General features: G+C 42.7%; 1 protein-coding gene across 3 annotated transcripts in view; it reads left to right on the forward strand.

Moving 5' to 3' along the window:
• The window catches only part of DNAJC5 (DnaJ heat shock protein family (Hsp40) member C5), a 90779-nt gene extending 67502 nt beyond the window's left edge, over window positions 1–23277 (forward strand). For all 3 annotated transcript variants that reach the window (XM_070744439.1, XM_070744441.1, XM_070744440.1), the window contains 4 exons: window positions 7606–7723; window positions 14685–14898; window positions 20268–20439; window positions 22038–23277. In XM_070744439.1, coding sequence (XP_070600540.1) covers window positions 7617–7723; window positions 14685–14898; window positions 20268–20439; window positions 22038–22141 — 597 coding nt within the window. In that variant the 5' untranslated portion in view covers window positions 7606–7616 and the 3' untranslated portion in view covers window positions 22142–23277. The remainder of the gene's footprint in view (window positions 1–7605; window positions 7724–14684; window positions 14899–20267; window positions 20440–22037) is intronic.
• The last annotated feature ends 3210 nt before the right edge of the window (window positions 23278–26487 follow it).

Raw genomic sequence — 26487 nt, forward strand, 5'->3', positions numbered from 1 at the left:
AGATAGGTGATAGACAGACAGACAGACAGACAGTTGATAGATAGCAATAGCAATAATACTTATATACCGCTTCACGGTGTTTTACGGCCCTCTTAGTGGTTTACAGAGTCAGCCTATGGCCCCTAACAATGAGTCCTCATTTTACCAACCTCGGAAGGATGGAAGGCTGAACCTGGAATCGTCCAGGATCAAATTTCTGGGCAGTCAGCAGAATTACCTTGCAATACCGCATTCTAACCACTGCGCCACCAGGGCTCTTTCTGTGCTATTGCAAGAAGTTTGTGAATGGTTTGGGGAGACCTTGGCTGCCATCCAGTGACCAAAGGGACAGAGTAGCCTTTAGTGGGGGAGCCTTGCACTTCATTATTATTGAAGAGCAATCAGTGATTGCAGTAACATTCCCGAAGGGGATGAGCTGGTTGTCCAACACACACCCCACACCCCCAGGAAAGCATCACTCCTTTTTGTGTGTGTGTGTGTGTAATTGTGATAAGAGGACTTGCCTGGTTTTTTTCCTTCCTTTTCCTCTGTGTAAATAACAGGAAACTGTCATCTCTGTTTCTCAGCAGTTTTTTTTTACCAGAAGGGAATGATGTGAGTTATGAACAAGGCGTCCTCGGGGCTAGCCTGTGGCCTCCCTGTTATTGTGGCTTGCTGAGCCCATCAGGTCATCTTCACATGAGTCACTGCATTCTCGCTGGGGAAATTTAAAAAAAAACATATTTTGTGCTGTAGCGGTGTTGGCGGTCCGTTGCACTTTCCCGATCAGTCTGTTTTGTGCCTAGCATGGCATCTAGCAAATTAACCTGTACCACCTAGTGACTTACATATAATAATAATAATAATAATAATAATAATAATAATAATAATAATAATTTATTGGATTTGTATGCTGCCCCTCTCCGTAGACTCGGGGCGGCTAACAACAATAATAAAACACAACATGTACAATCCAATAATAAAAACAACTACAAACCCCATTATAAAACCAAACATACACACAAACATACCATGCATAACTTGTAATGGCCTAGGGGGAAGAGCTATCTCAACTCCCCCATGCCTTGCGGTATAAATGAGTCTTGAGTAGTTTACGAAAGACAGGGAGGGTGGGGGCAGTTCTAATCTCCGGGGGGGAGTTGGTTCCAGAGAGCCGGGGCCGCCACAGATGAGGCTCTTTCCCTGGGGCCCGCCAAACGACATTGTTTAGTCGATGTGACCCGGAGAAGGCCAACTCTGTGGGACCTTATCGGTCGCTGGGATTCGTGCGGTAGCAGGCGGTTCCGGAGGTAATCTGGTCCATTGCCATGTAGGGCTTTAAAGGTCATAACCAACACTTTGAATTGTGACCGGAAACTGATCGGCAGCCAGTGCAAGCCGCGGAGTGTTGAAGAAACGTGGGCGAATCTTGGAAGCCCCACGATGGCTCTTGCGGCTGCATTCTGCACGATCTGAAGTTTCCGAATACTTTTCAGAGGTAGCCCCATGTAGAGAGCATTGCAGTAATCGAACCTCGAGGTGATGAGGGCATGAGCGACTGTGAGCAATGACTCCCTGTCCAAATAGGTTTCCTTTCCCTGTCACCTTTCCTTTCTGCCTAAGAGTCTTTCAGGCTGAAAACTGGGGTTATAAAAGCTGTGAACTCAAAATAAATGAACGTTAAATAAATAAACCAGCGGAATGTATTGTCAACATCCAGCTTGAGAATCCAAATTAAACTCCAGGTCCATTCCGTTTCTGAAAATCTTTCCTGTTTATTGAATATGCTGCATGGCAACGTCGAAGCAAAACTAACTCTCAGTTTTCAGAATACCAGTTCATGGAATTAAACAATACTTCCCCCAGCCAACACTCCCCCCCCCCAGCCTCTCACGTAGTCCATGTAAACACGTTCGTTATGGGAACCGCCTGCTTCAACTCCACACCTGCTACTATGTCCTTGAAAAGGTTTCTGCCTCTCCTGGTTTTCAGCAGAATCGTGGAGGTTTCGTTTCTCCATCTGGTTCTAACCCGTTCTAAAGCAACATCTCCCCTCCACCCTTTACAAGTTGAAACGAAGAGGAAGGTAGCTGCCAAAGTTTCATTTTTGACAAATCTGGATGACAGATTTGCTGGTTAGAAGCCAACACATCAATTTCAGGTAGTACTCGACGTACGGCCACAATAGAGCCCAACATTTCTGTTGCTGAGCGAGACAGTTATTAAGTGAGTTTTGCCCCACTTTGTGACCTTTCCTGCCACAATTGTTAAATGAAATCACTGCAGTTGTTAAGTTAGTAACAGCTGTTTGGGGAATCTGGCTTCCCCATTCACCAAACAGCCGGGCTTTCCTCATCAGAAGGTCACAAAAAAGGAACGGTTGTAAGTGAAAAACTATCCAAACGTGGTCTCACCAGTGCTCTATATGAGGGAGATTGTGATCCCCTTATATAGAGTGCTGGTGAGACCCCATTTGGAATAATACTGTGTTCAGTTCTGGAGACCTCACCTACAAAAAGATATTGACAAAATTGAACGGGTCCAAAGACGGGCTACAAGAATGGTGGAAGGTCTTAAGCATAAAACGTATCAGGAAAGACTTAATGAACTCAATCTGTAGAGTCTGGAGGACAGAATGAAAAGGGGGGACATGATCGAAACATTTAAATACGTTAAAGTGTTAAATAAGGTTCAGGAGGGAAGTGTTTTTAATAGGAAAGTGAACACAAGAACAAGGGGACACAATCTGAAGTTAGTTGGGGGAAAGATCAAAAGCAACATGAGAAAATATTATTTTACTGAAAGAGTAGTAGATCCTTGGAACAAACTCCCAGCAGACGTGGTTGGTAAATCCACAGTCACTGAATTTAAACATGCCTGGGATAAACATACTGTATATCCATTGTAAGATAAAATACAGGAAATAGTATAAGGGCAGACTAGATGGACCATGAGGTCTTTTTCTGCCGTCAGTCTTCTATGTTTCTATCATGTCACTTTTTTTCAATGTTGTTCAAATTCACAAATGATTGCAAGTCAAGGACTACCTGTATACAAAATTCACATTTTATCAAGGTCACGAAAATAATGTTCATCGCTAAAACTCTGCTTTATTTTTTCCCCTTGTGGAAAAAGGAACGGATGCCTTAAGTTTATTAATTTCATGATGAAGGAATCTGCCTGTCAAGGTTCCATCTGATGAAGCAAAGCAAAGCAGGCACGACAGAGATGATCCAATCTTCTTACGCAAAGCTTTATTGATTACATCATTGTTTCCCAACCTTGTCAACTACGGTAAAGATACTTGGACTTCAACTCCCAGAATTCCCTAGCCAGCGAATGCTGGCTGGGGAATTCTGGGAGTTGAAGTCCAGATATCTTCAAGTTCACAAGGTTGGGAAACCCTGAATTATATCTATCTATTTATTTATTTTATTTATTTATTGATTTCTTGGATTTGTATGCTGCCCCTCTCCGGAGACTCGGGGCGGCTAACAACAGTAATAAAACAATGTACAATAATAATCCAATAAATACTAAAAATGATTTAAAAACCCATTAATATTTAAAAAAAAAACCAAACATACATACAGACATACCATACATGAAATTGTAAAGGCCCAGGGGGAAAGAGCATCTCAATTCCCCTATGCCTGGCTTACGAAAGGCAAGGAGGGGGGGCAATTCTAATCTCTGGGGGAAGTTGGTTCCAGAGGGGCGGGACCGCCACAGAAAAGGCTCTTCCCCTGGGTCCCGCCAAGCATATGAAAGCATATGAAAGCAAAACCAGATCTAGCTATTTCCTGTGCAAACCCATATAGTGAAAGTATAGATTCTTCCTCCTCTTTTAGGCCAGGGCACATTGTCCAATTGGGTTTCTTAATATTATTATGAGAAAATCATGTCGGCTCTGGCAAACACCTGTTGAAGTGTCCTTGGTTCCCATGGCTGTTGTCTCATTGCCGGGAGTGTACATGCCATTCTTCCTCTCCTTTCTGCCTCAGGTTGTTGGCAACCTGAGAATCGAAAATGGCTGAAATAGCAAAAGCAAATTTCAAAGCTTGATCGGTTTCTTCCTTTGTGCGGCTCTATATCCAAATACAGTGGTACCTCATCTTACGAACGCCTCTTCTAACGAACTTTTCAAGATACGAACCCGGTGTTTAAGATTTTTTTGCCTCTTCTTCCGAACTATTTTCACCTTACAAACCCAAGCAGCTGCTGCTGGGATGAAGGGGTTTCTTTCCCCCCCTTTTTTTGAAGAAAGAAAAGGGAGGGGGTGCTTGGAGTAGGAAAGATTTTGCAGAGAACAGCGTGCTTGTAAAGGCACTGAAAGGGTGTCTTTTTAAGAAAGAAAAGAGGGGCAGCTTGGGGGAGGAAAGATTTTGCAGAGAACAACGTGCTTGCAAAGGCACTGAAAGGGTGTCTTTTTAAGAAATAAAAGGGAGGGGCAGCTTGGGGGAGGAAAGATTTTGCAGAGAACAACGTGCTTGCAAAGGCACTGAAAGGGTGTCTTTTTAAGAAAGAAAAGAGAGGGGCAGCTTGGGGGAGGAAAGATTTTGCAGAGAACAACGTGCTTGCAAAGCCACTGAAAGGGTGTCTTTTTAAGAAAGAAAAGAGAGGGGCAGCTTGGGGGAGGAAAGATTTTGCAGAGAACAACGTGCTTGCAAAGGCACTGAAAGGGTGTCTTTTGAAGAAAGAAAAGGGAGGGGCAGCTTGGAGGAAAGATTTTGCAGAGAACAACGTGCTTGCAAAGGCACTGAAACGGTGTCTTTTGAAGAAAAAAAGGGAGGGGTGCCCCCCTTGCCTTTCTTCCTTCCCACTCACCCTTTAGCCTAGCCTTGCTTCTTCCACCCGCCCCCTTTAGCTGCTCCTCCCTGCCCTCTGTTCACCTCCCTTCTAAAGTTTGGGATTTTCCTGAAGGATTTGCAGGCATTATTTGCTTTTACATTGATTCCTATGGGAAACATTGTTTCATCTTACGAACTTTTCACCTTACGAACCTCCTCCTGGAACCAATTAAGTTCGTATGATAAGGTACCACTGTACATGGGATTGATTCCTATCCTGATAGGGTTGATCAGGCAGTCAGAAGATTCTGGAGTGTCTTCTAAACCAGGGGTCTCCAACCATGACCACTTTAAGACCTGTGGACTTCAACTCCCAGAATTCCTCAGCCAGCAAAGCTCCAAAGGTTGGGGGCCCCTGTTCTAAATTAATCTTATGGCTGCAGAGAGCTGGGAGGTGTAGCCTTCTTAATCCAACCCAGCACTGTATATTGCAGAAATCTAGTTTTATGGAGATGAAAAACCAGTTTTATGTCATGTTCCAAAAGTGCTTTTCGAAAGAGAACTGGACTTCCTTGTTTTGTTTTTAAATTAACTTTTCATCCAGGAAGCTTCTTGAATTCTGGCTGAATTTTTTATTATTATTATTATTATTATTATTATTATTATTATTATTATTATTTATTAGATTTGTATGCCACCCCTCTCCGTAGACTTGGGGCGGCTCACAACAATAACAAAGACAATGTAAGAACAAATCTAATAATTTAAAAAACACTAAAACCCCCATTATTAAAAGCAAACATACACACAGACATACCATGTATAAACTGTATAGGCCCGGGGGAGATGTCTCAGTTCCCCCATGCCTGACGGCAGAGATGGGTCTTAAGAACTTTACGAAAGGCAAAGAGGGTGGGGGCAGTTCTGATCTCTGGGGGGAGCTGGTTCCAGAGGGTCAGGGCCGCCACAGAGAAGGCTCTTCTCCTGGGTCCCGCCAAACGACATTGTTTAGTCGACGGGACCCGGAGAAGGCCGACTCTGTGGGACCTAACCGGTCGCTGGGATTCGTGGAATTGTGGGGATTGGAAGGATTTATATTCCTTACAGTCATCCAGTCATTCTGAAGGTTGGTATTTGACTCTATGGGAGTCGTTGAGGCCCCTTGGGAGCTTGTCTGAACCCTCTGGGTGACCTGAATCAGAGCGCAAATAGGTAAGGAAGCTTTTTGGGACTGCTGAGAGGATTTCTGTAGACAGGAGATAGGTAGTATCATATCCCGCCCCCCTCCCCCAAGTATTGAGAGGGGCTGTTCAGTTTTAATATAGATGGCCTGTTTGACCCCTTTTTCAATGCAACAGTCCTCTCTATCCAGAATAGAATTAAAGTAAGTAGAGCAGAGAATAGAACAGAACAGAATAAAGTGGAATAGACTAAAGTGGAATAGAATAGAATTAGAGAGACAATAGAATAGATTAGAATAAGAATAGAATTGGAATAGAATAGAATTAGAGTAGACAGAATAGCATAGCATAGAACAGAACAGAATAGAATAAAGTAGAATAGAATTAGAGTAGACAGAATAGCATAGTTAGTTGGGGGAAAGATCAAAAGCAACGTGAGAAAATATTATTTTAGTGAAAGAGTAGTAGATCCTTGGAACAAACTTCCAGCAGATGTGGTTGGTAAATCCACAGTAACTGAATTTAAACATGCCTGGGATAAACATATATCCATTGTAAGATAAAATACAGGAAATAGTATAAGGGCAGACTAGATGGACCATGAGGTCTTTTTCTGCCATCAGTCTTCTATGTTTCTATGTTTCTATAGCATAGAACAGAACAGGAATAGAATAAAGTAGAATAGAATTAGAGTAGACAATAGAATAGAGTAGATTAGTATAAGAATAGAATTAGAATAGAATAGGAATAGAATAAAGTAGAATAGAATTAGAATAGAATAGGAATAGAATAAAGTAGAATAGAATTAGAGTAGACAATAGAATAGAGTAGATTAGTATAAGAATAGAATTAGAATAGAATAGGAATAGAATAAAGTAGAATAGAATTAGAGTAGACAATAGAATAGAGTAGATTAGAATTAGAATAGAATTAGAATAGAATAGGAATAGAATAAAGTAGAATAGAATTAGAGTAGACAATAGAGTAGATTAGAATTAGAATAGAATTAGAATAGAATAGGAATAGAATAAAGTAGAATAGAATTAGAGTAGACAATAGAATAGAGTAGATTAGTATAAGAATAGAATTAGAATAGAATAGGAATAGAATAAAGTAGAATAGAATTAGAGTAGACAATAGAGTAGATTAGAATAAGAATAGAATTAGAATAGAATAGAATAGGAATAGAATAAAGTAGAATAGAATTAGAGTAGACAATAGAATAGAATGGAGTAGATTAGAATAAGAATAGAATTAGAATAGAATATGAATAGAATAAAGTAGAATAGAATTAGAGTAGACAATAGAATAGAGTAGATTAGAATAAGAATAGAATTAAAATAGGAATAGAATAAAGTAGAATAGAATTAGAGTAGACAATAGAATAGAGTAGATTAGAATTAGAATAGAATAGAATAGAATAGAATTCTTTATTGGCCAAGTGTGGTTGGACACACATGGAATTTGCCAGATGGACTGCTGAGGAATAGAAATCCTTCCATTCACCCACCGGAACTGGAGAAACTTATTGGATGAGAAGCGAAACGTCTTCAGAGAATAAACCAAGAAAGTCTGGTTGCCTTTTGGAAATGGCATCTTGAGGATTGAGGTTCTCCATAGACAATATCGTGTCATGTTTTTTTCTTCCCCCGCAGGGTAGCTCAGGATGGGAGATCAGCGGCAACGTTCGTTATCCACGTCTGGAGAATCACTATACCATGTTCTAGGGCTGGACAAGAATGCCACCTCAGATGATATTAAGAAATCCTACAGGTAAGGAGGTGGAGCCTCATTCTGAAGATAATAGGGATTTCAGATGCATTGTAAACACTTGAAGGCTCTCTCGAGTTCAAACATCTCCCAAGTGACCCATACATACAACCAGCTCAGCGATTTTGGGTCTCTGAATTTCTAGAACCTGAAACAGGTAGTCCACGACTTAGAACCACCTTTTGGGACCAGAATTTCTTTTCTTTCTAAGTAAGGTGGTTCTTAAGTGAGCGGCTGCAATTCAGTAAGTCTCATGGTCCTTAAGTGAATCTGGCTTCTCACCTCGACTTTGCTTGTTGGAAGCTGGCTGGGAAGCTTGCAGTTGGCCATCACAGGACTCTGGGATGCTGCAGTCACATGCTGGTTGCCAAGCAACCGGACTTTGATCACGTGATTGTGGAGAATGATGTGATAGTCGTAACCAGGAGGATTGTTGTCGGCCCCTTTTTTCAGTGCTGTTTATAACTTCAGATAGTCACTCAATGAATGGTGGTAAGTTGAGGCCTACCTGTATGAGGTCAGCTAGTGTACTGACCAATAAATGCACTCACCAGCTATTTCTATTGCAACTGACCGTTGGAATCCACCACCACCCAACTTTCTTGAGTTGGGGAGTCAACAAAAATTCGATCAACTGTGACTTTCCGAGGTTTTTTTTCAACGGACACAATCATATACCTTAGTTAAATATGAGCTTTTGTCTTTATAAAATAACATGTTTGATTTCGATATACAGTGTTCCCTCGATTTCCGCAGGGGATGCATTCCGAGACCACCTGCGAAAGTTGAATTTCCACGAAGTAGAGATGCGGAATTAAATATACCATTTTTGGCTATGAACAGTATCACAAGCCTTCCCTTAACACTTTAAACCCCTAAATTACCATTTCCCATTCCCTTAACAACCATTTACTCACCATTATTACTGGTACTCACCATTGAATAAGACACTTAGTGATCCTGATATTTATAAACATAATTATTTATTAACAATAATTATTTTTTTTGTTATTTATTTGCAAAAATTATTAGTTTGGTGATGACACATGACGTCATTGGGTGGGAAAAGAACCGAAGTATTTTTTAATTAATATTTTTTGAAAAACCGTGGTATAGGCTGTTTGCGAAGTTCAAACCTGCGAAAATCGAGGGAACACTGTAAAGCAAAAATTAAGAACACGGGAGCATAACCTCAATGTGATAGGTGGGAAGTTCAAAAGTAATGTTAGTAAGTGTTACTTCTTAGAAAGAGTAATGGAAGTTGGACCCAACATCCAGCAGAGGTAGTGGGCACATCATCAGTAACTGTTTAAACATGAACCAATGCCCATCACACACACAAACACAGAGAGAGAGAGAGAGAGAGAGCTCAAAGGGCAGGCGTGATGGATCACTAGGGATTTTTTACAAATTTTTTCTATGTTTAACGAGTGTGGAACACTTGAAAACTGTAGAAAAGTGCTTTGAAATAAGTGGCATATTTTTGTGGGTTCACAGCTGTGATTGAGGTAAAGTAGGAATCAAGAACCCCAGGTTTCAAAGATGTTGCCACACAGAGCAAAAAGAAAATGCCAGATCAACTTGGAGTTTCCCTCTTTGTTGTTAATTGGGAAGTCGCGTCCGACCCATCGTGACCCCATGTGGACAATGTCCCTCCAGGCCTTCCTGTCCTCTACCATCCCCCAGAGTCCATTTAAGCGCACAGGGACTGTTTCAGCGACTCCATGTAGGCACTTAGTATTTCCCTCTTAGTGGTTAGCTTAAACATACATGCAAAAACAGGAATTAAAAATAGAAACAAGCAGGTCCAAAACTTGGGACGTGTTGTTATTCTTTCCATATCAGAATTTATCCTAATTACTTTGACCTTTTTTCATTTCAGTCATCTAATTAGGAGACTGGGTCACCTTGTTCTTTGGCTGTTTCTAATCAGTGGGCGTTAGAAATACTGCCAATGAATTGCAAAAATAAAGTTGCAGCATTTCTCCTAAAAATGATTCAGGTATTTCCAAGTCTGTAACTCAGGCTGATCAAGAATAACTTTTTTTTTTTCTTTTAACTGGATCGCAGCCATCTCCTTTTAGAGGATGCTATTGGTGGTAAATATTATTTTAAAGTTTTCATTTCAAGGGATGACAGTTCGTGATGGAGATTGGATCATTCCCCTGCCAGATGTTTCATTACCCAACTAGGTAACATCATCAGTGCTGGAGGAGGATGGGATGTGCAGAGAGGAGGAGGACTGTGAGGTCCTTCTGTTCAAAATACAATTTAGGCAGAAGTTAAGCTTTCTTATATTTCTTGATAAATCACAACCATGTCCAGTTAATGAAGCAGTGGAAGTGATGTGCTGGTGCTTGGAGGCTGTTGGGGTCTGGATGGGTGTCAACAGACTCAAACTCAACCCTGATAAGACGGAGTGGCTGTGGGTTTTGCCTCCAAAGGACAATTCCATCTGTCTGTCCATCACCCTAGGGGGGGAACCATTGACCCCCCTCAGAGAGGGTCCGCAACTTGGGCGTCCTCCTCGATCCACAGCTCACATTAGAGAAACATGCCCAGGTTCGCCTGGTGCACCAGTTGCGGCCCTATTTGGACCGGGAGTCACTGCTCACAGTCACTCATGCCCTCACCACCTCGAGGCTCGACTACTGTAACGCTGTCTACATGGGGCTACCTTTGAAAAGTGTTTGGAAACTTCAGATCATGCAGAATGCAGCTGCGAGAGCAATCATGTTCTTCCCTAGGTATGCCCATGTTATATCAACACTCCGCAGTCTGCATTGGTTGCCGATCAGTTTCCGGTCACAATTCAAAGTGTTGGTCATGACCTATAAAGCCCTTCATGGCATCGGACCAGAATATCTTCGGGACCGCCTCCTTCCGCACGAATACCAGCGACCGGTTAGGTCCCACAAAGTTGGCATTCTCGGGGTCCCGTCGACTAAACAATCTCGTTTGGCGGGACCCAGAGGAAGAGCCTTCTCTGTGTTGGCCCCGACCCTCTGGAACCAGCTCCCCCTAGAGATCAGGACTGCCACCACCGTCCTTGCCTTTCATAAGCTCCTTAAAACCCACCTCTGCTGTCAGACATGGGGGGATTGAGATATTCCCTTCCCCCTAGGCCTATACAATTTATGCATGGTATGTTTGTTTGTGTGTATGTTTGGTTTTAATAAGGTTTTTTTTTAATTATTAAACATTAGATTTCTTATATGCTGTTTTACTATTGTTGTTAGCCGCCCCGAGTCTGCGGAGAGTGGTGGCATACAAATCGAATGAATGAATGAATAAATGAATAAATGAATAAATCTATAATTTACTTCAGATACCAATGAATGGCATTCATTTATGGCTAGGAGAGACCCATTCTTTGCATCCAGCTTCACTTTTTAATGGGAATTTCTGCTACTTAATTACTTGCTATTCTTTTAGCATTCTGCATATGCTCAGGAACACATTCTCCCAACAAGGGCTCCAACAGGAAAGCTGCTTTAGAGTGGGGAGTGGTGTTTGTGCCCCACCTGTTCATGCCTCCAAAAAGAAGCTGCATTGGCAGAGTTGAATAAAAGTAAAACAATTTGGCCCATCATGGTTTCTGCTTTCTCGGAGAGTCAGGTACAGGTGATCCTCGACTTACAACTGTAATTGGGCCTAGAATTATGGTGGTCATTAAATGGGTCATCACATATCTAGACCTTATTTGCTGCCATTTTTTTACACTGGTCTTTAAATAAGTCCATTTTATTCAACAGGTGAAGGTTCTTTTATTATTATTATTATTTATTATTTATTATATTTGTATGCCACCCCTTTCCGTAGACTCGGGGCGGCTCACAACACAATAAAAACAGTTCATAACAAATCTAATAATTTACAATTTAAAATATTAAAAAAACCATTATTAAACAGGCATACATATAAGCATACCATACATAAATTGTATAGGCCCGGGGGAGATATCTCAGTTTCCCCATGCCTGACGACAAAGGTGGGTTTTAAGGAGTTTACGGAAGGCAGGGAGAGTAGGGGCAGTTCTAATCTCTGGGGGGAGCTGGTTCCAGAGAGTCCGGGCCGCCACAGAGAAGGCTCTTCCCCTGGGGTCCGCCAACCGACATTGTTTAGTTCAGCGTTTCCCAACCGGTGTGCCGCGGCACACCGGTGTGCCGCGAGACATGGCCAGGTGTGCCGCTAAGCTCCAGCTGGGCGGGGCGCTGCCGGTACTTCCGTCCTGGGGCTCCCGCTCGCAGCTGTCCCCCGCCTCCTGCTCGATGCCGCGGTTTTCGGCGCTCTCCTGCTGGGCGCCAAAGAAGGAAGGCAGGAAGAAGGAGAGCTTTATTCTTCGCGCCTTTTTCCCGCCTTCCTTCTTTGGGACCCAGCAGGAGAGCGCCGAAAACCGCGGCATCGAGCAGGAGCCGGTTGACAGCTGCGAGCGGGAGCCCCAAGACGGAAGTACCGGCAGCGCCCCGCCCAGCTGGAGCTTCTCCTGCGTCGACGGCAAGTTTCCTTTGTGGCCCGGCGGGAGGGCACTGGCGATGGGAGCGGGGGGCGGGGGCGGCCGCAGTGGCCGCAGGCAGTCGTGGGGAGATGGCGGCGGCGAGAGGGAGCGCTCTCTCTCTCTCTCTCAGCTGACTGCAAGCGGGAGCCCTGACGGTGGCGGTTGGACGTGCTGCTAGACGTCGTACATGCTGGCGCTGCGGGCCTGGCATATACGGTGTCCAGCAGCACGTCCAGCTGCCGCCGTCAGGGCTCCCGCTTGCAGTCAGCTGAGAGAGAGAGAGAGAAAGAAAGAGAGACATATAAGAGAGGCAGAGAGAGAGAGAAAGAGAGACATAGCAAGAGAGGCAGAGAAAGAGACAGAGCAAGAAAGAGAGGCAGAGAAAGAGAGAGAGAAAGAGAGACATAGCAAGAGAGGCAGAGAGAGAGAGACAGAGCAAGAGAGGCAGAGAGAGAGAAAAAGAAAGAGAGACATAGCAAGAGAAAAAGAGAGACTTAGCAAGAGAGGCACAGAGAGAGAGAGAAAGAGAAAGAAAGAGAGACATAGCAAGAGAGACAGAGAGAGAGAAAGAAAGAGAGATAGCAAGAGAGGCAAAGAGAAAGAAAGAGACATATAGCAAGACAGTGAAAGAGAGAGAGAGCAAGATAGAGAGAAAAGCAAGAAAGAGATAGCAAGAGAGACAGAGAGAGAGAGAGAGCAAAGGAGAGAGAAAGACATAGAGGAAGGGAAGGAGGGAGAGAGAAAGAGAGCAAAAAAGAGAGAAAGAAAGAAAGAGGGATGGAGAGAGAGAAAGAAGGGAAGGAAGGAAAAGAGAAAGAGGGAGAAATAGAGCGAAAGGGAGGAAGAGAGAGAGTTTTTTGGTCCAAACTTTTCTTTAGCCCTCCCCCCCGCCCCGCCCCCCCCCTTTCAGTGTTCCCCGGGATTTTGAAAATATGAATAATGTGCCGCGGCTCAAAAAAGGTTGGGAAACACTGGTTTAGTTGACGGGACCCGGAGAAGGCCCACTCTGTAGAACCTAATCGGTAGCTGAGATTCGTGCGGCAGAAGGCGGTCTCGGAGATATTCTGGTCCAATGCCATGAAGGGCTTTAAAGGTCATAACCAACACTTTGAATTGTGACCGGAAATTGATCAGCAACCAATGCAGACTGCGGAGTGTTGGTGTGACATGGGCATACCTGGGGAAGCCCATGACTGCTCTCGCAGCTGCATTCTGCACGATCTGAAGTTTCTGAACACTTTTCAAAGGTAGCCCCATGTAGACAGCATTACAGTAGTCGAACCTCGAGGTGATGAGGGCATGAGTGACTGTGAGCAATGAGTCCCGGTCCTGATAGGGCCACAACTGGTGCACCAGGCGAACCTGGGCAAACGCCCCCCTCGCCACAGCTGAAAGATGGTTCTCTAATGTGAGCTGTGGATCGAGGAGGACACCCAAGTTTCTTTTGCCAGAAACTGGAAATAGACACCAGCAAAACTGGCAAAAAATGTCAAAAATTGCCACCACGTGACAAGCGGAGGTAGCAAGTGACCATAAAAGAGAGCTGGTTCCCAGCATCCCAAATGTGATTGCGTGACTACGGGAAGGGGATGCAGCCAGTGTAACTTGGAAATCAAGATGACAAATAGGTCTTGGCTTCTAGCCCAATAGAAGTGGTCCTCACTTAGTGACTGCTCAAAGTTAGGACAGGCAACACCCCTCCGCCAAATCTACATTCCTCAATATGTATCAGAATGTGAAGTCTGTGTTTCACTCGCACACACCATGATTAGGGTATAAATGATTGTGTGTTGCTTCATTTTTCTCAGAATTCCATCTGCTTGAAGAGTAACTCCCCAGTGACTTGTTCCAGCAGCTATATTGAAAGTTTTGTCAAGCTTTCCCCCCATCCACACCAACACTCCTCAGTCTGCATTGGTTGTCGATCAATTTCCGGTCACAATTCAAAGTGTTGGTTATGACCTATAAAGCCCTTCATGGCATCGGACCAGAATATCTCCGGGGCTGCTTTCTGCCGCACGAATCCCAGCGACCAGTTAGGTCCCACAGAGTGGGTCTTCTCCGAGTCCCGTCGACTAAGCGATGTCTTTTGGCGGGACCCAGGAGAAGAGCCTTCTCTGTGGCGGCCCCAACCCTCTGGAACCAGCTCCCCCCAGATATCAGAGCTGCCCCCACCCTCCTTGCCTTTCGCAAGCTCCTTAAAACCCACCTCTGTCATCAGGCATGGGGGAATTGAAATTTCCCTTCCCTCTAGGCATATAGAATTTATACATGGTATGCTTGTATGTATGAGTGGTTATTTAAATTGGGGGTTTTTAGATTATTTTTAATGTTAGATTTGTTTATATTGTCTTTTTATATTGTTGTTAGCCGCCCCGAATCTTCGGAGAGGAGCGGCATACAAATCTAATAAATACAAATACAAATAATACACCCGCCACTAAATATCATTTATTTCTTCCATAGGAAACTCGCATTAAAATATCACCCCGATAAGAATCCAGATAATCCAGAAGCCTCAGATAAATTTAAAGAGATTAACAATGCACACGCAATATTGACTGATGCCACAAAAAGAAATATTTATGATAAGTATGGCTCTTTGGGGTTGTACGTAGCAGAACAGTTTGGAGAAGAGAATGTGAACACCTATTTTGTGTTATCCAGCTGGTGGGCCAAGGTGAGTACCAAATGGTTTCTGTCCTGAAATTAATGAAATTAATTTTGCCTTAAAATAAAATTTGCCTCATTCATTGCAAGTATTGAAGTGCCTTTTTCCTAACATGGAAAAAAAATATCATTAAATATCCGGGCTTCCATTTAGCTATTTCAGGCCAATTTCTTTATCCTGTTCCCTCTCACCCTCTATAAATCGAATAGCTGCTGAGGCTTTTAAAAATGCTAACTGCAGCACGATTAAAGAAATTTTAAATCACATATGATTTGTGTGCCACTTAATTTTCCATAAAGATTTCCAAAGCAAGAAGCATGCTTGTCTTATTTAAGGTGTCCAGAATAGGTCATAGGGGGTCATATTGTTTTCTAAATGCCCCCTCAATCTAGAAAAGGAAAATTACCATATATAGTTTTACAAGGACGTGTGTTAAAAAGAAGATTTTTAACACACTTCCTTGTAAAACTTGTAAAACCAAAGACGGGCTACAAGAATGGTGGAAGGTCTTAAGCATAAAACGTATCAGGAAAGACTTAATGAACTCAAGCTGTATAGTCTGGACTCTGGAGGACAGAAGGAAAAGGAGGGACATGATCGAAACATTTAAATATGTCAAAGGGTTAAATAAGGTTCACGAGGGAAGTGTTTTTAATAGGAAAGTGAACACAAGAACAAGGGGACACAATCTGAAGTTAGTTGGGGGAAAGATCAGAAGCAACATGAGAAAATATTATTTTACTGAAAGAGTAGAACAAACTTCCAGCAGACGTGGTTGATAAATCCACAGTAACTGAATTTAAACATGCCTGGGATAAACATATATCCATCCTAAGATAAAATACAGAAAATAGTATAAGGGCAGACTAGATGGACCATGACGTCTTTTTCTGCCGTCAATCTTCTATGTTTCTATGTTTCAAGCCTGTCATTTGCCGCCCTGTTTTCAAACATTTGTCATAATCGTGATTAGCTTTTCTAAAGTGGATTCATTTCCATCTTTGGTGGCGAGGTACAAATTTGAGGCCAACAACGCATTTTAATTTGAAGAATTTTTCTTGAGCAGTATCTTTCTGATTATATTAATGTCCTTTGGGGCAATGCCGAAGATGCTTCAAATGATCAGAAACACTGGGAAACACTTGCTGCCTATGTGCTCTGCACAAGACCTAATGATGATGGTGGTGAAATATCTTTCCTATACAATTTCCTGAAAATTCTAGATTTGGGGTGGGGGGATGGGCTCCCTAAAGTTTGACACAGGTCTTAATTAAATCTAGTAAACGGGATAATTCCTCGGTGACTTGTCAGAGTCCCCAGGGAGGGGCGCCATATAAATCCAATAAACAAACAAACAGAAAGTTTACTATTCTCCAAAGCACCTGAGGGTAGAACAAGAAGCAATGGGTGGAAACTAAACAAGGAAAGAAGCAACTTAGAACTAAGGAGAAATTTCCTGACAGCTAGAACAATTAACCGATGGAACAGCTTGCCTCCAGAAGTTGTGAATACTCCAACACTGGAATTTTTTAAGAAGATGTTGGATGACCATCTGTCTGAAGTAATGCAGGGTTTCCTACCTAAGCAGGGGATTGGACTAGAAGACCTCCAAGGTCCCTTCCAACTCTTTTGTTGTTGTTAAAAGTTTTCTGGGATTTTAGCTAAATGCCCATGTTACACCAACACTCCACAGTCTGCATTGGTTGCCGATCAATTTCCGGTCACAATTCAAAGTGTTGGTTATGACCTATAAAGCCCTTCATGGCACCGGGCCAGGTTATCTCCGGGACCGCCTTCTGCCGCACGAATCCCAGCGACCAGTTAGGTCCCACAGAGTGGGCCTTCTCTGGATCCCGTCAACTAAACAATGTCGTTTGGTGGGACCCAGGGAAAGAGCCTTCTCTGTGGCGGCCCCGGCCCTCTGGAACCAACTCCCCCCAGAGATTAGAATTGCCCCCACCCTCCTTGCCTTTCGTAAGCTACTTAAAACCCACCTCTGCCGCCAGGCATGGGGGAACTAAGATACTCTTTTCCCCTAGGCCGTTACAATTTTATGCATGGTATGTCTGTATGTCTGTTTGGTTTTATTATAATGGGTTTTTAATTGTTTTTAGTATTGGATTATTATTATATGCTGTCTTATTATTGCTGTTAGCCGCCCCGAGTCTCCGGAGAGGGGCAGCATACAAATCCAATTAATAAAATAAATAAAGAAAGAAAGAAAGAATTATCATATGATTGTCCCCCATTTTAAACCTCCAGCGGGTTTGAGGGCTCTGCTTTCCTGTTTTGGTGAGTCATCCACACTTATCTATGACTTTTTAGCTTTTTCCTGGATTCTCCACCATGATAGAAGCATTTTGAACTCTGTCCATCCTATTGATCATGCTGAGCCATTGCTACTCTCCTCTACGAAAGCAAGAGTTTTGTGCTAATGGATGCAGTTTAGATGTATTAGATCAGGTGTATATTTCGGTGATATAATGACAGCCCAAATGTTGGAAAGGTTGCTGAGGAGGGTAAGGAAAGGTTTAGAAATATTTCTAAATGCATCTATGCTTTTATTCATCCCAATCATTCATGACGCACGGTTAGGTTCACAAAGCAAGATAAACCAAGAAAAAAATAATACAATCTTGTTAATGTAACAACAACAACAACAACGAGTTGGAAGGGACATTGGAGTTCTTCCAGTCCAACCCTCTGCATCGGACCAGAATATCTCCGGGACCGCCTTCTGTTGCACAAATCCCAGTGACCGGTTAGGTCCCCAGAGTTGGCCTTCTCCGGGTCCCATCGACTAAACAATGCCGTTTGGCGGGACCCAGGAGAAGAGCCATCTCTGTGGCGGCCCCGGCCTTCTGGAACCAGCTCCCCCCGGAGATCAGAACTGTCCCCACCCTTCTTACCTTTCGTAAAGTTCTTAAGACCCATCTCTGCCGTCAGGCTTGGGGGATCTGAGACATCTCCCCCGGGCCTATACAATTTATACATGGTATGTTTGTGTGTATGTTTGCTTTTAATAATGGGGGTTTTAGTGTTTTTTAAATTATTAGATTTGTTCTTACATTGTTTTTGTTATTGTTGTGAGCCGCCTCGAGTCTATGGAGAGGGGCGGCATACAAATCTAATAAATAATAATAATAATAATAATAATAATAATAATAATAATAATAAGTAGGAAACCCTACACCACTTAGGGTGGTATAGGGACAAATGGTTATCCAACATCTTCTTAAAAACTTCCAGTGTTGGAGCATTCGCAATTTCTGGAGGCAAGTTGTTCCACTGATCAATTGTTCTAACTGTCAGGAAATTTCTCCTTAATTCTATGTTGCTTCTCTCCTTGTTTAGTTTCCACCCATTGCTTCTTGTTCTGCCCTCAGGTGCTTTGGAGAATAGCTTGACTCCTTCTTTGTGGCAACCCCTGAGATATTGGAAGACTGCTATCATGTCTCCCCTGCTCCTTCTTAGACTAGACATACCCAGTTCCTGCCACTATTCTTCATATGCTTTTCCCTTAAGCATTTTTCTATTAATAATGTTAATATAATGGAGGGCTCCCACAAAATCAATCAGACTCAAAGGCATGTTGGAATTATGATGGCCTTGAAAGACTTAGGATGAGTGACATGATGGGTCCAAATGGACAAGGTTGGCAGGGTTGTCCAACCTTGGCCACCCCTCAGACTGGTGAACTTCAACTCCCAGAATTGCCCAGCCACCATTTGATATCCTGGTCCAGTCACTTACAATAAGTCCTCATCAAAGAAGCAAGAATCCCACAGGCCTTGATAAGGAATTTCAGTGCAAGAATGAATGAAGGTCACAAAATTCTGAAAACTCTGGTAGGACCCTCAGTCCACTTTCATAAGTGAGTTCATTAAGGTGATGTCTCTTTGAACATGTTTAATCTCTTTTTCCTGGAGGCTAAATGCCTGTTTATGAGATAGGCCAGTTTGTATGTCTAGGGCAGTGTTTCCCAACCTTGGCAACTTGAAGATATTTGGACTTCAACTCCCAGAATTCCCCAGCCAGCATTTCAGCGGTACTTGATATCCTTAGGATCAGTTTTGGAACACACAGGACTGGTTGCTGAACAGTCAGTATAAATCAGTTAGTATAGTCAAGGTGGCAGATCACACCCAATGAGCCATCTTCATCTCTCTTAGGATGTGTAATCAGCAGTAGATCTTTCCACTGCTCAGAGTTCGACACTCAACCTTTCAGAACACCCAATTTTGGTCACTTCATTCCTCTAACTTGACCTCCCCAGGCAAACTTGCTTGCTTGTTCCATATGAATATGCTTTCTTTAAAAACTTTATTAAGTTTCTACATATAAAAATAGAAAGAAAAGAAAAACAATTTAAACAAACAGAACATAACAAAGAAAAAAAGAAAGAAAAAAAATGGACAGACAAATGAGCATGTGGACTTAAACAACATATAAATTGTTCAGTTTCAGTGGTGTTCTATATATGCACATGGATAGTTATTTGCTTATCAGTATTTTCTTTCACTACATACATATATTTATTTGTTATCTAGAACACATAATTTGTCAACCATATTGTTGACTATCACTATCAAGTAACCTGATATTGAGCATTTGTATCTAGTGTGTGGAATTGTGTGTTTGTTTTCTTTAATTTCTGTATATTGGTTGCCGATCGGTTTCCGGTTACAATTCAAAGTGTTGGTTGGCCCTTCATGGCACTGGACCAGATTATCTTCTGCCGCACGAATCCCAGCGACCAGTTAGGTCCCACAGAGTGGGCCTTCTCTGGGTCCTATCAACTAAACAATGCCGTTTGGCGGGACCCAGGGGAAGAGCCTTCTCTGTGGTGGCCCCGGCCCTCTGGAACCCCCCCCCCAAGAGATTAGAATAGCCCCCACCCTCCTTGCCTTTCGTAAGCTCCTTAAAACCCACCTCTGCCATCAGGCATGGGGGAACTGAGATATTTTTTCCCCTAGGCTTCTACAATTTATGCGTGGTATGTTTGTTTGTATGTATGATTGGTTTTATAACAAGAGTTTTTAGCTGTTTTTAGTATTGGATTGTCACATGTTGTTTTTACCACTGTTGTTAGCCGCCCCGAGTTTACGGAGAGGGGCGGCATACAAATTCAATAAATAAATATTATATTATATTATATTATATTATATTATATTATATTATATTATATTCATTTTGGATATTTCCGAGGAAGATACAGATTCGTTTTTAGGGGTTTTGATTTATGGTGCAATGTTTCTATATTTTCATTTTATTGGGGTATGAAAGGAAAGAGTGTCCAGTTTTTTAAATGTATTTTTTCTGTTTGAGCCATTTGTACCGGTTTCCCCATATCTATGTTTCTTTTCTCCCCTTTCCAGGCGCTGTTTGTCTTCTGTGGGCTCATAACCGGGTGCTACTGTTGCTGCTGTCTCTGCTGTTGCTGTAACTGTTGCTGTGGAAAGTGTAAACCGAAACCCCCTGAAGGAGAGGAACCGGAATTTTATGTCTCTCCAGAAGACTTGGAGGCCCAAGTACAATCAGACGAGAGGGGTAAGGGTTGGTTGGTTTGTTGGTTGCTCTGGTTTTAACCACCGGGAACACATTCAAACACTGGGAAAGAGGAAAGTGGTGACACTATGTGGCTTAGCATACAATATAGTTGAGAACCAATTGGTGGTGTGGCTAAGGCATCAGGCTAGAAACAAGGACATAGTAAGCTCTAGTCCAGTGATGGCGATCCTATGTGTTGGCTTGTCTCGGTTAGCTATGCTATGAAACCTTCGACAATACCGAGCAGAGAATTTTAACAGAGCGTGGATGTGTGATAAAGCCCAAGACACAGACTTAGTTAAATAAGTATTATTTACATATAAACAAAATATAAACAATCCAAAATATGCACTTAGCAAATACAGATCAAAACAGAATATAGATAACAAGCACAAAGCTAAAATATAATATAGATAAAGCACGGAGCTTATACAATACAGTTAAAGCACGAAGCTTATACAAGCACAGAGCTTAGACACGACTCCCCCGTCTCAGGCAAAAGTAAAGTAACAAGGAAGTGACTGGGCAGAATCATGAGCTTTTATAGCTTCAATGACGACATAGCTTTGAACTCTTTGAGTGCACATTAACCCTTTAAGTACAAGTTTTGTACAGTTTACAATATGCAGTTTATAATGGCAATCCCTAACACACATGTACCCTGTACTAACAATATGGCACGGATAGCACAGGTGGCATGCGGAGCCGTATCTGCTGGCGCACATGCCGTTGCCCTAGCTCAGCTCCAACGTGCATGTGTGTCCTGGCCAGCTGATTTTTGGCTTGCACAGAGGCTTTGGGAGGGCGTTTTTAACTTCCAGAGAGCCTCCAGGGGGGTGGGAGAGGGCATTTTTACCCTCCCCCGGCTCCAGGGAAGCCTTTGGAGCCTGGGGAGGGTGAAACACGAGCCTACTGGACCCACCAGAAGTTGAGAAACGGGCCATTTCTGTCCTCCAGAGGGCTTCCTGGGGGGGGGGGGAAGCTGTCTTCGTGCTCCCCAGGCATTAAATTATAAGTGTGGGCACTTGCACATGCGTGCCAGCACACGTGCACACTCTTTTGGCACCAGAAGAAAAAAAGGTTCACCATCACTACAGTACGTTTGCTTGTTTGCTTGAATTATAGCCGCCCCGAGTTTTCGGAGAGGGGCGGCATATAAATCCAATAAATCTAATCTAATCTAATCTATAGGTGTGAGCAGAAAATCATTAGGAGCTAGTTAGGGCTGGGAAGAAAGGCTACATTCAGAGTATAAGACACACCCAAATTATCAGTCTCTTTTATGGAGGTAAAGGGTATAGAAACATAGAAACATAGAAGGAGGTATGTCTTATACTCTGAAAAATATGGTATGTGACTGGTTGTTTGGGAAAGAGGAAAAAATTTATTTTTAATTATCGTAGATGAAAACCACGAGAACCTTTAGAGTCAGTTTTCACCAGTTTGTGCCAATGGGATAAATCCAATAAACCTGTGCTTTGAGAAACCTGCTTGCCTCAGAGTTCTGTTTGTTATGGGTGTATTACTTGGAACCCTGACAGATGCTAGCAGACCCGTCTTGATGTTCAACTTTCAAACCGGGGGTGTCTGTTTTTCAGAGAACGCCGAAGCCCCCATCGTGATCCAGCCAGCCTCCGTCTCAGAGACGACTCAGCTCACGGCAGATTCTCACCCCAGCTACCACACCGATGGATTTAACTAAAGTTAAGGAAGCACTTATTTAACCCGAACGGATAACGGATACGGATCGATAATTAAATGGCCAATCCAGCACTAGAATCATGGACATTAGGAATAGATTATGGGGAAGGGAAGGCGTTCGCCGGTGGTCAATTGGGCAGCTTCGTAACCTGCTGGCAAATATTTTGTAATCCCCTCGTCATCTTTTTTCTCACCTTCAGTGTCGTATCTCAATGAGACATGGAAGTACTGTAGCATGCCGATTCTGAACCTGTTTAGCTTTAGTCTTCTTCTTTCCCCCCCCCACCCCCGCCTCTTTTCGTTGTTCTCCCCGTTCTGTTTTTTAAAAAGGAAGAATAGCATGTGTCAAGTTTACATTATAAACGTTTTTTGTGTTGTAAATGTACTAAGGAGTTTAATCATGACGAGTGTGACGGTTACATCCTGCATTTTAAGCAGTCAAACCAGGAGGCATTTTTTTTCGTTTTCAAAGAGAACTGAAAAATTGATCCAAGGAGCCACAAAACTTCCATACAGTTGAGCCGCCGATCCCCTCCTGCTCCACTGGAGAGCAGCAGAGATTTCAAGTTTGCCCACCTGCCCGTTGGCACCTGAATTTTGGCCTCAGTGACTTTATTTTGAAAAATGCTGATGTTGCAAGGAAGGGATTGGGGAGGCAGGGTGGGGGTTTAAGAGGGAAAAATGCTGTTTTCTGGAAATGTTATTTCAAAGCCGGTTGAGGCGTCACAGACATCTTGTCCAACCTTTTCTCCCATGCAGGAAGTTGCAATCCACTGTCTCTGGAGGGCCATCACCTTTGCAAAGCTTTTTTCATAGTTTATGGGAGCGGGCCAAAGTAGTGATTTTTTTTTTTTTACAATACTGCAAAACTAGAAATTACTTGAATCACATTTAAATTAAAACACACATTATTCTTGTTTAAATTTGAAAAAAAAAAAGCATTTCCCCAAATTATTTATAGTTAACCCCATTGGTACAATGCATGTTTTCACTGCCCGGTTGGAATGAAGTGTTAGTGATATCCGAAAGCAGCTTTTAGATTTTTTGAATATATATCAATCTCACAGTTGTTGTCAAATTATAGTACTCTTTTTAAAATGACCACAATAAATCTTATCAGGTCCACTTTGTCCTATATACCGGGCTTAGGTTTATTTTTAATTTATATTTAAAATAATCTCTGCCATCCGGCTCACGATTCCTTAAATCGGTGCCAATATCCGGCAGGGTGTTGGGGTGCAGCCCTTGGCATTCACCAGCCAGCGGTGTTCACTTCCTGTCCTGGGAGGATATGGCAGCGATGTAAGGCATGCTTTAAGGACATCAGACCCTTGGTGCAATTTGAACCCATTGCTCACAACTTGGGTGATACCATCTTGTTTTCTACACCCTGCCACTGATAGGCCATATTTGTGGCTGTCATAGCATATGAGGTGGACATAATTCACCTCTGTGGCACCTCGATAGACTTGATGCATGCAATGTCATTTGGCTCTTCCCCTCTCTTCCTCAATGTTCATAGCTGGAAATTTTGGGATGCGGAGTTCCAACAGTGCTCGAGGCCACCAGATGAAGGAATAGTGATCTAGCAGGTCACAATTCCGACAGTGAAGACTATTGTAGAATTGGCTTCCATTTTTTTTCCGTTTCCAACCTGCAGGGCAAGAATCAGATTGAAACTGACTAGAACTGAGCAGGTGGGGAATGAATCGGACCCGAGATGTCCGGATCAACCTCGAATCCATGCCTGAATTTATCTGATTGGTTGGCTGGCAGGCTGCTTTCTTTCTCTGCCTCAGTCCTTCCTTGATAAAACGGGAGCGATCCGTTCTTAAATATCCAAATTTCATTGTGCGGTACTTTTACATATTTGAAGCAGTGTGTGGTAAAGTCGTGTGAGTTGTATGTCTAAATGGCAATTTTTTAAAAAAGAGAAAAAAAACCCTACTTGCTCGTCTGTGTATATCTGTGTAGAGCAGTGATGTCCAACTTTGAAGATTTTTAACACCAGTGGGCATCAATTCCCAGAATTCCCCAGCCAGCCAATGCTGGCTGGGGAATTCTGGGAGTTGAAGTCCACGGATCTTAAAAGTTCCCAACATTGGAGAGCCTTTGTCTCCAGAAATGTTCTGCAGATGTTCTTCTTGGCCCAATTCTAGTTGGGCTCTCTCTATTGGACGTGATGAGTGGGAGAATCCACCACCAATGGTAGTTGTGCGTTTACCCAGGCGGCGGGCATATCAGTGCACTAGGTTTGTTAATAAGAATATCGGTCAAAACTCCCTTATTTTTCCAGCTGCTTCTCCTTCGATCACTTCCCCACCCCTCTTTGTCTCACAATCTCATTCCCACTTTGCAATCGAGAGGGGGCGGGGGCCCACGAAATCCTGTCACCAACAACCGCTTTTGCATCATGTGTGTGAGGTTGCCGTGGCCCATTGTGACATTGTCGTAACATCTCCCGGGCGTCTGCGCCAGAAAAGGGACTCTTACGATTTATCCGAAGGCAGGTGGCAGCTATGCGTTCGAATGCTCCTTGGTTGTGTATATTTGCGCATGTGTTGAATCGTCACGAAGTGACACCGTTCACTCTAGGAAGCACTTCGGGGCTTTTCTTCAGGTTTTCTATTTTAAGGTGGTCACATTTTTTTAAAAAAATCAGGCAACGGTTTTATCTCAAATGATACTTGAAATAGTTGGTCAATTTGTGTGGTTGTTGTGCCACTCTGTGTATAACTTAGGGGTGTCCAACTTAGGCGACTTTAAGAGTTGTGGACTTCAATTCCCAGAATTCTCCAGCCAGCCATGTTGGCTGGAGAATTCTGGGAGTTGAAGTCCACAAACCTTAAAGTCACCAAGGTCCCTGGTGTAGATGAACTTCTCATTCCCTTGCTTTTTACAGCTTTTTTTAAAATACTACTTTGTGGCTTTGTGATCCCCTGCTGGACCTAGATATAATTTTGATTTTTTCCCTCCCAACAATTTGAAGGATGATGTGCAAACCGAACCCATTTCTCAAAATTGCCAATTGGATACTGCCCTGCTAGCTCTGTTGTACTCTGAGTTCACTTGCAAAAATTTGAAATATGTGTTGTAGGTGGTACCATAACCATTCTATTAATTATATTGCAAATTTTATTCTATTGTTTGTGTTCTCATTATGCTAAAGCTCTTCTGCAGGACCTTCTATCGTGTTCTTGTAAACTTTCTTGATTCTTCTCTAACTCATTGTTTCCCAGACTTAACCATTTTAAGATGCGTGGACTTCAACTCCCAGAATACCCCAGGCCATCAGTGGGCAATTCTGGGAGTTGAAGTCCATACATCTTAAAACGGATAAGGTTGGGAAACACTGTTTTAATTCTCTTCAATCAAGACACAGATCTTGATTAGTCTGATTTCCTGTGTATTATTATTATTTTATTATTATTATTTATTAGATTTGTATGCCGCCCCTTTCCGTAGACTCAGGACAGCTCACAACAATAACAAGAACAACGTAAGAACAAATCTAATAATTTAAAAAACACTAAAAAACCCATTATTAAAAGCAAACATACACACAAACATACCATGCATAAAGTGTATAGGCCCGGGGGAGATGTTTCAATTCCCCCATGCCTGACGGCAGAGATGGGTCTTAAGAAAATTACGAAAGGCAAGGAGGGTGGGGGCAGTTCTAATCTCCGGGGGGAGCTGGTTCCAGAGGGTCGGGGCCGCCACAGAGAAGGCTCTTCTCCTGGGTCCCGCCAAACGACATTGTTTAGTCGATGGGACCCGTAGAAGGCCAACTCTGTGGGACCTAACCGGTCGCTGGGATTCTTGCGGCAGAAGGCGGTCCCGGAGGTATTCTGGTCCGATGCCATGAAAATACAATTCAAATTTAGATGTACAATCAGTGCTATCTTCCATTCAAGAATCTTGATGCTTTAGATTAGTTTATTTTCATGTAAAGTTAGTTGAAGCCAAAGATTCCCTTCCCTGTGGAAAGTTTCTGAAATCTTGTTAGTATATAGATTTTTTTTTCTTTAAATCAAGCCCAAATATTAAAATCCCGAGAGATGGCTGTCTGTGCCTTGAGCAGTGGACATTTTAAAATTATTCAACCTATGTTTTGCGGAGGTTCTGTGTTCAATTCAGCACAGTTCCTGGTTTCCCTGATTTTCCAGTAATGGATGAGATGCAAATTCAAGCTGAGTTTTCCCCCCAGTAGCTTGACTTTTGTTTTTTTTATTTACCAACTGTTGTGTGTTGCCATAAAACCTTCAGCAGCTGTTTCCTCTGATTTTTCTAACTTTGACAAAATCTTGGCAATAGCTATCAATGCATTTGTGGTAATAAGTAAGG

This window comes from Erythrolamprus reginae, chromosome 3, assembly GCF_031021105.1.
Source record: "Erythrolamprus reginae isolate rEryReg1 chromosome 3, rEryReg1.hap1, whole genome shotgun sequence".
NCBI lineage: Eukaryota > Metazoa > Chordata > Lepidosauria > Squamata > Dipsadidae > Erythrolamprus > Erythrolamprus reginae.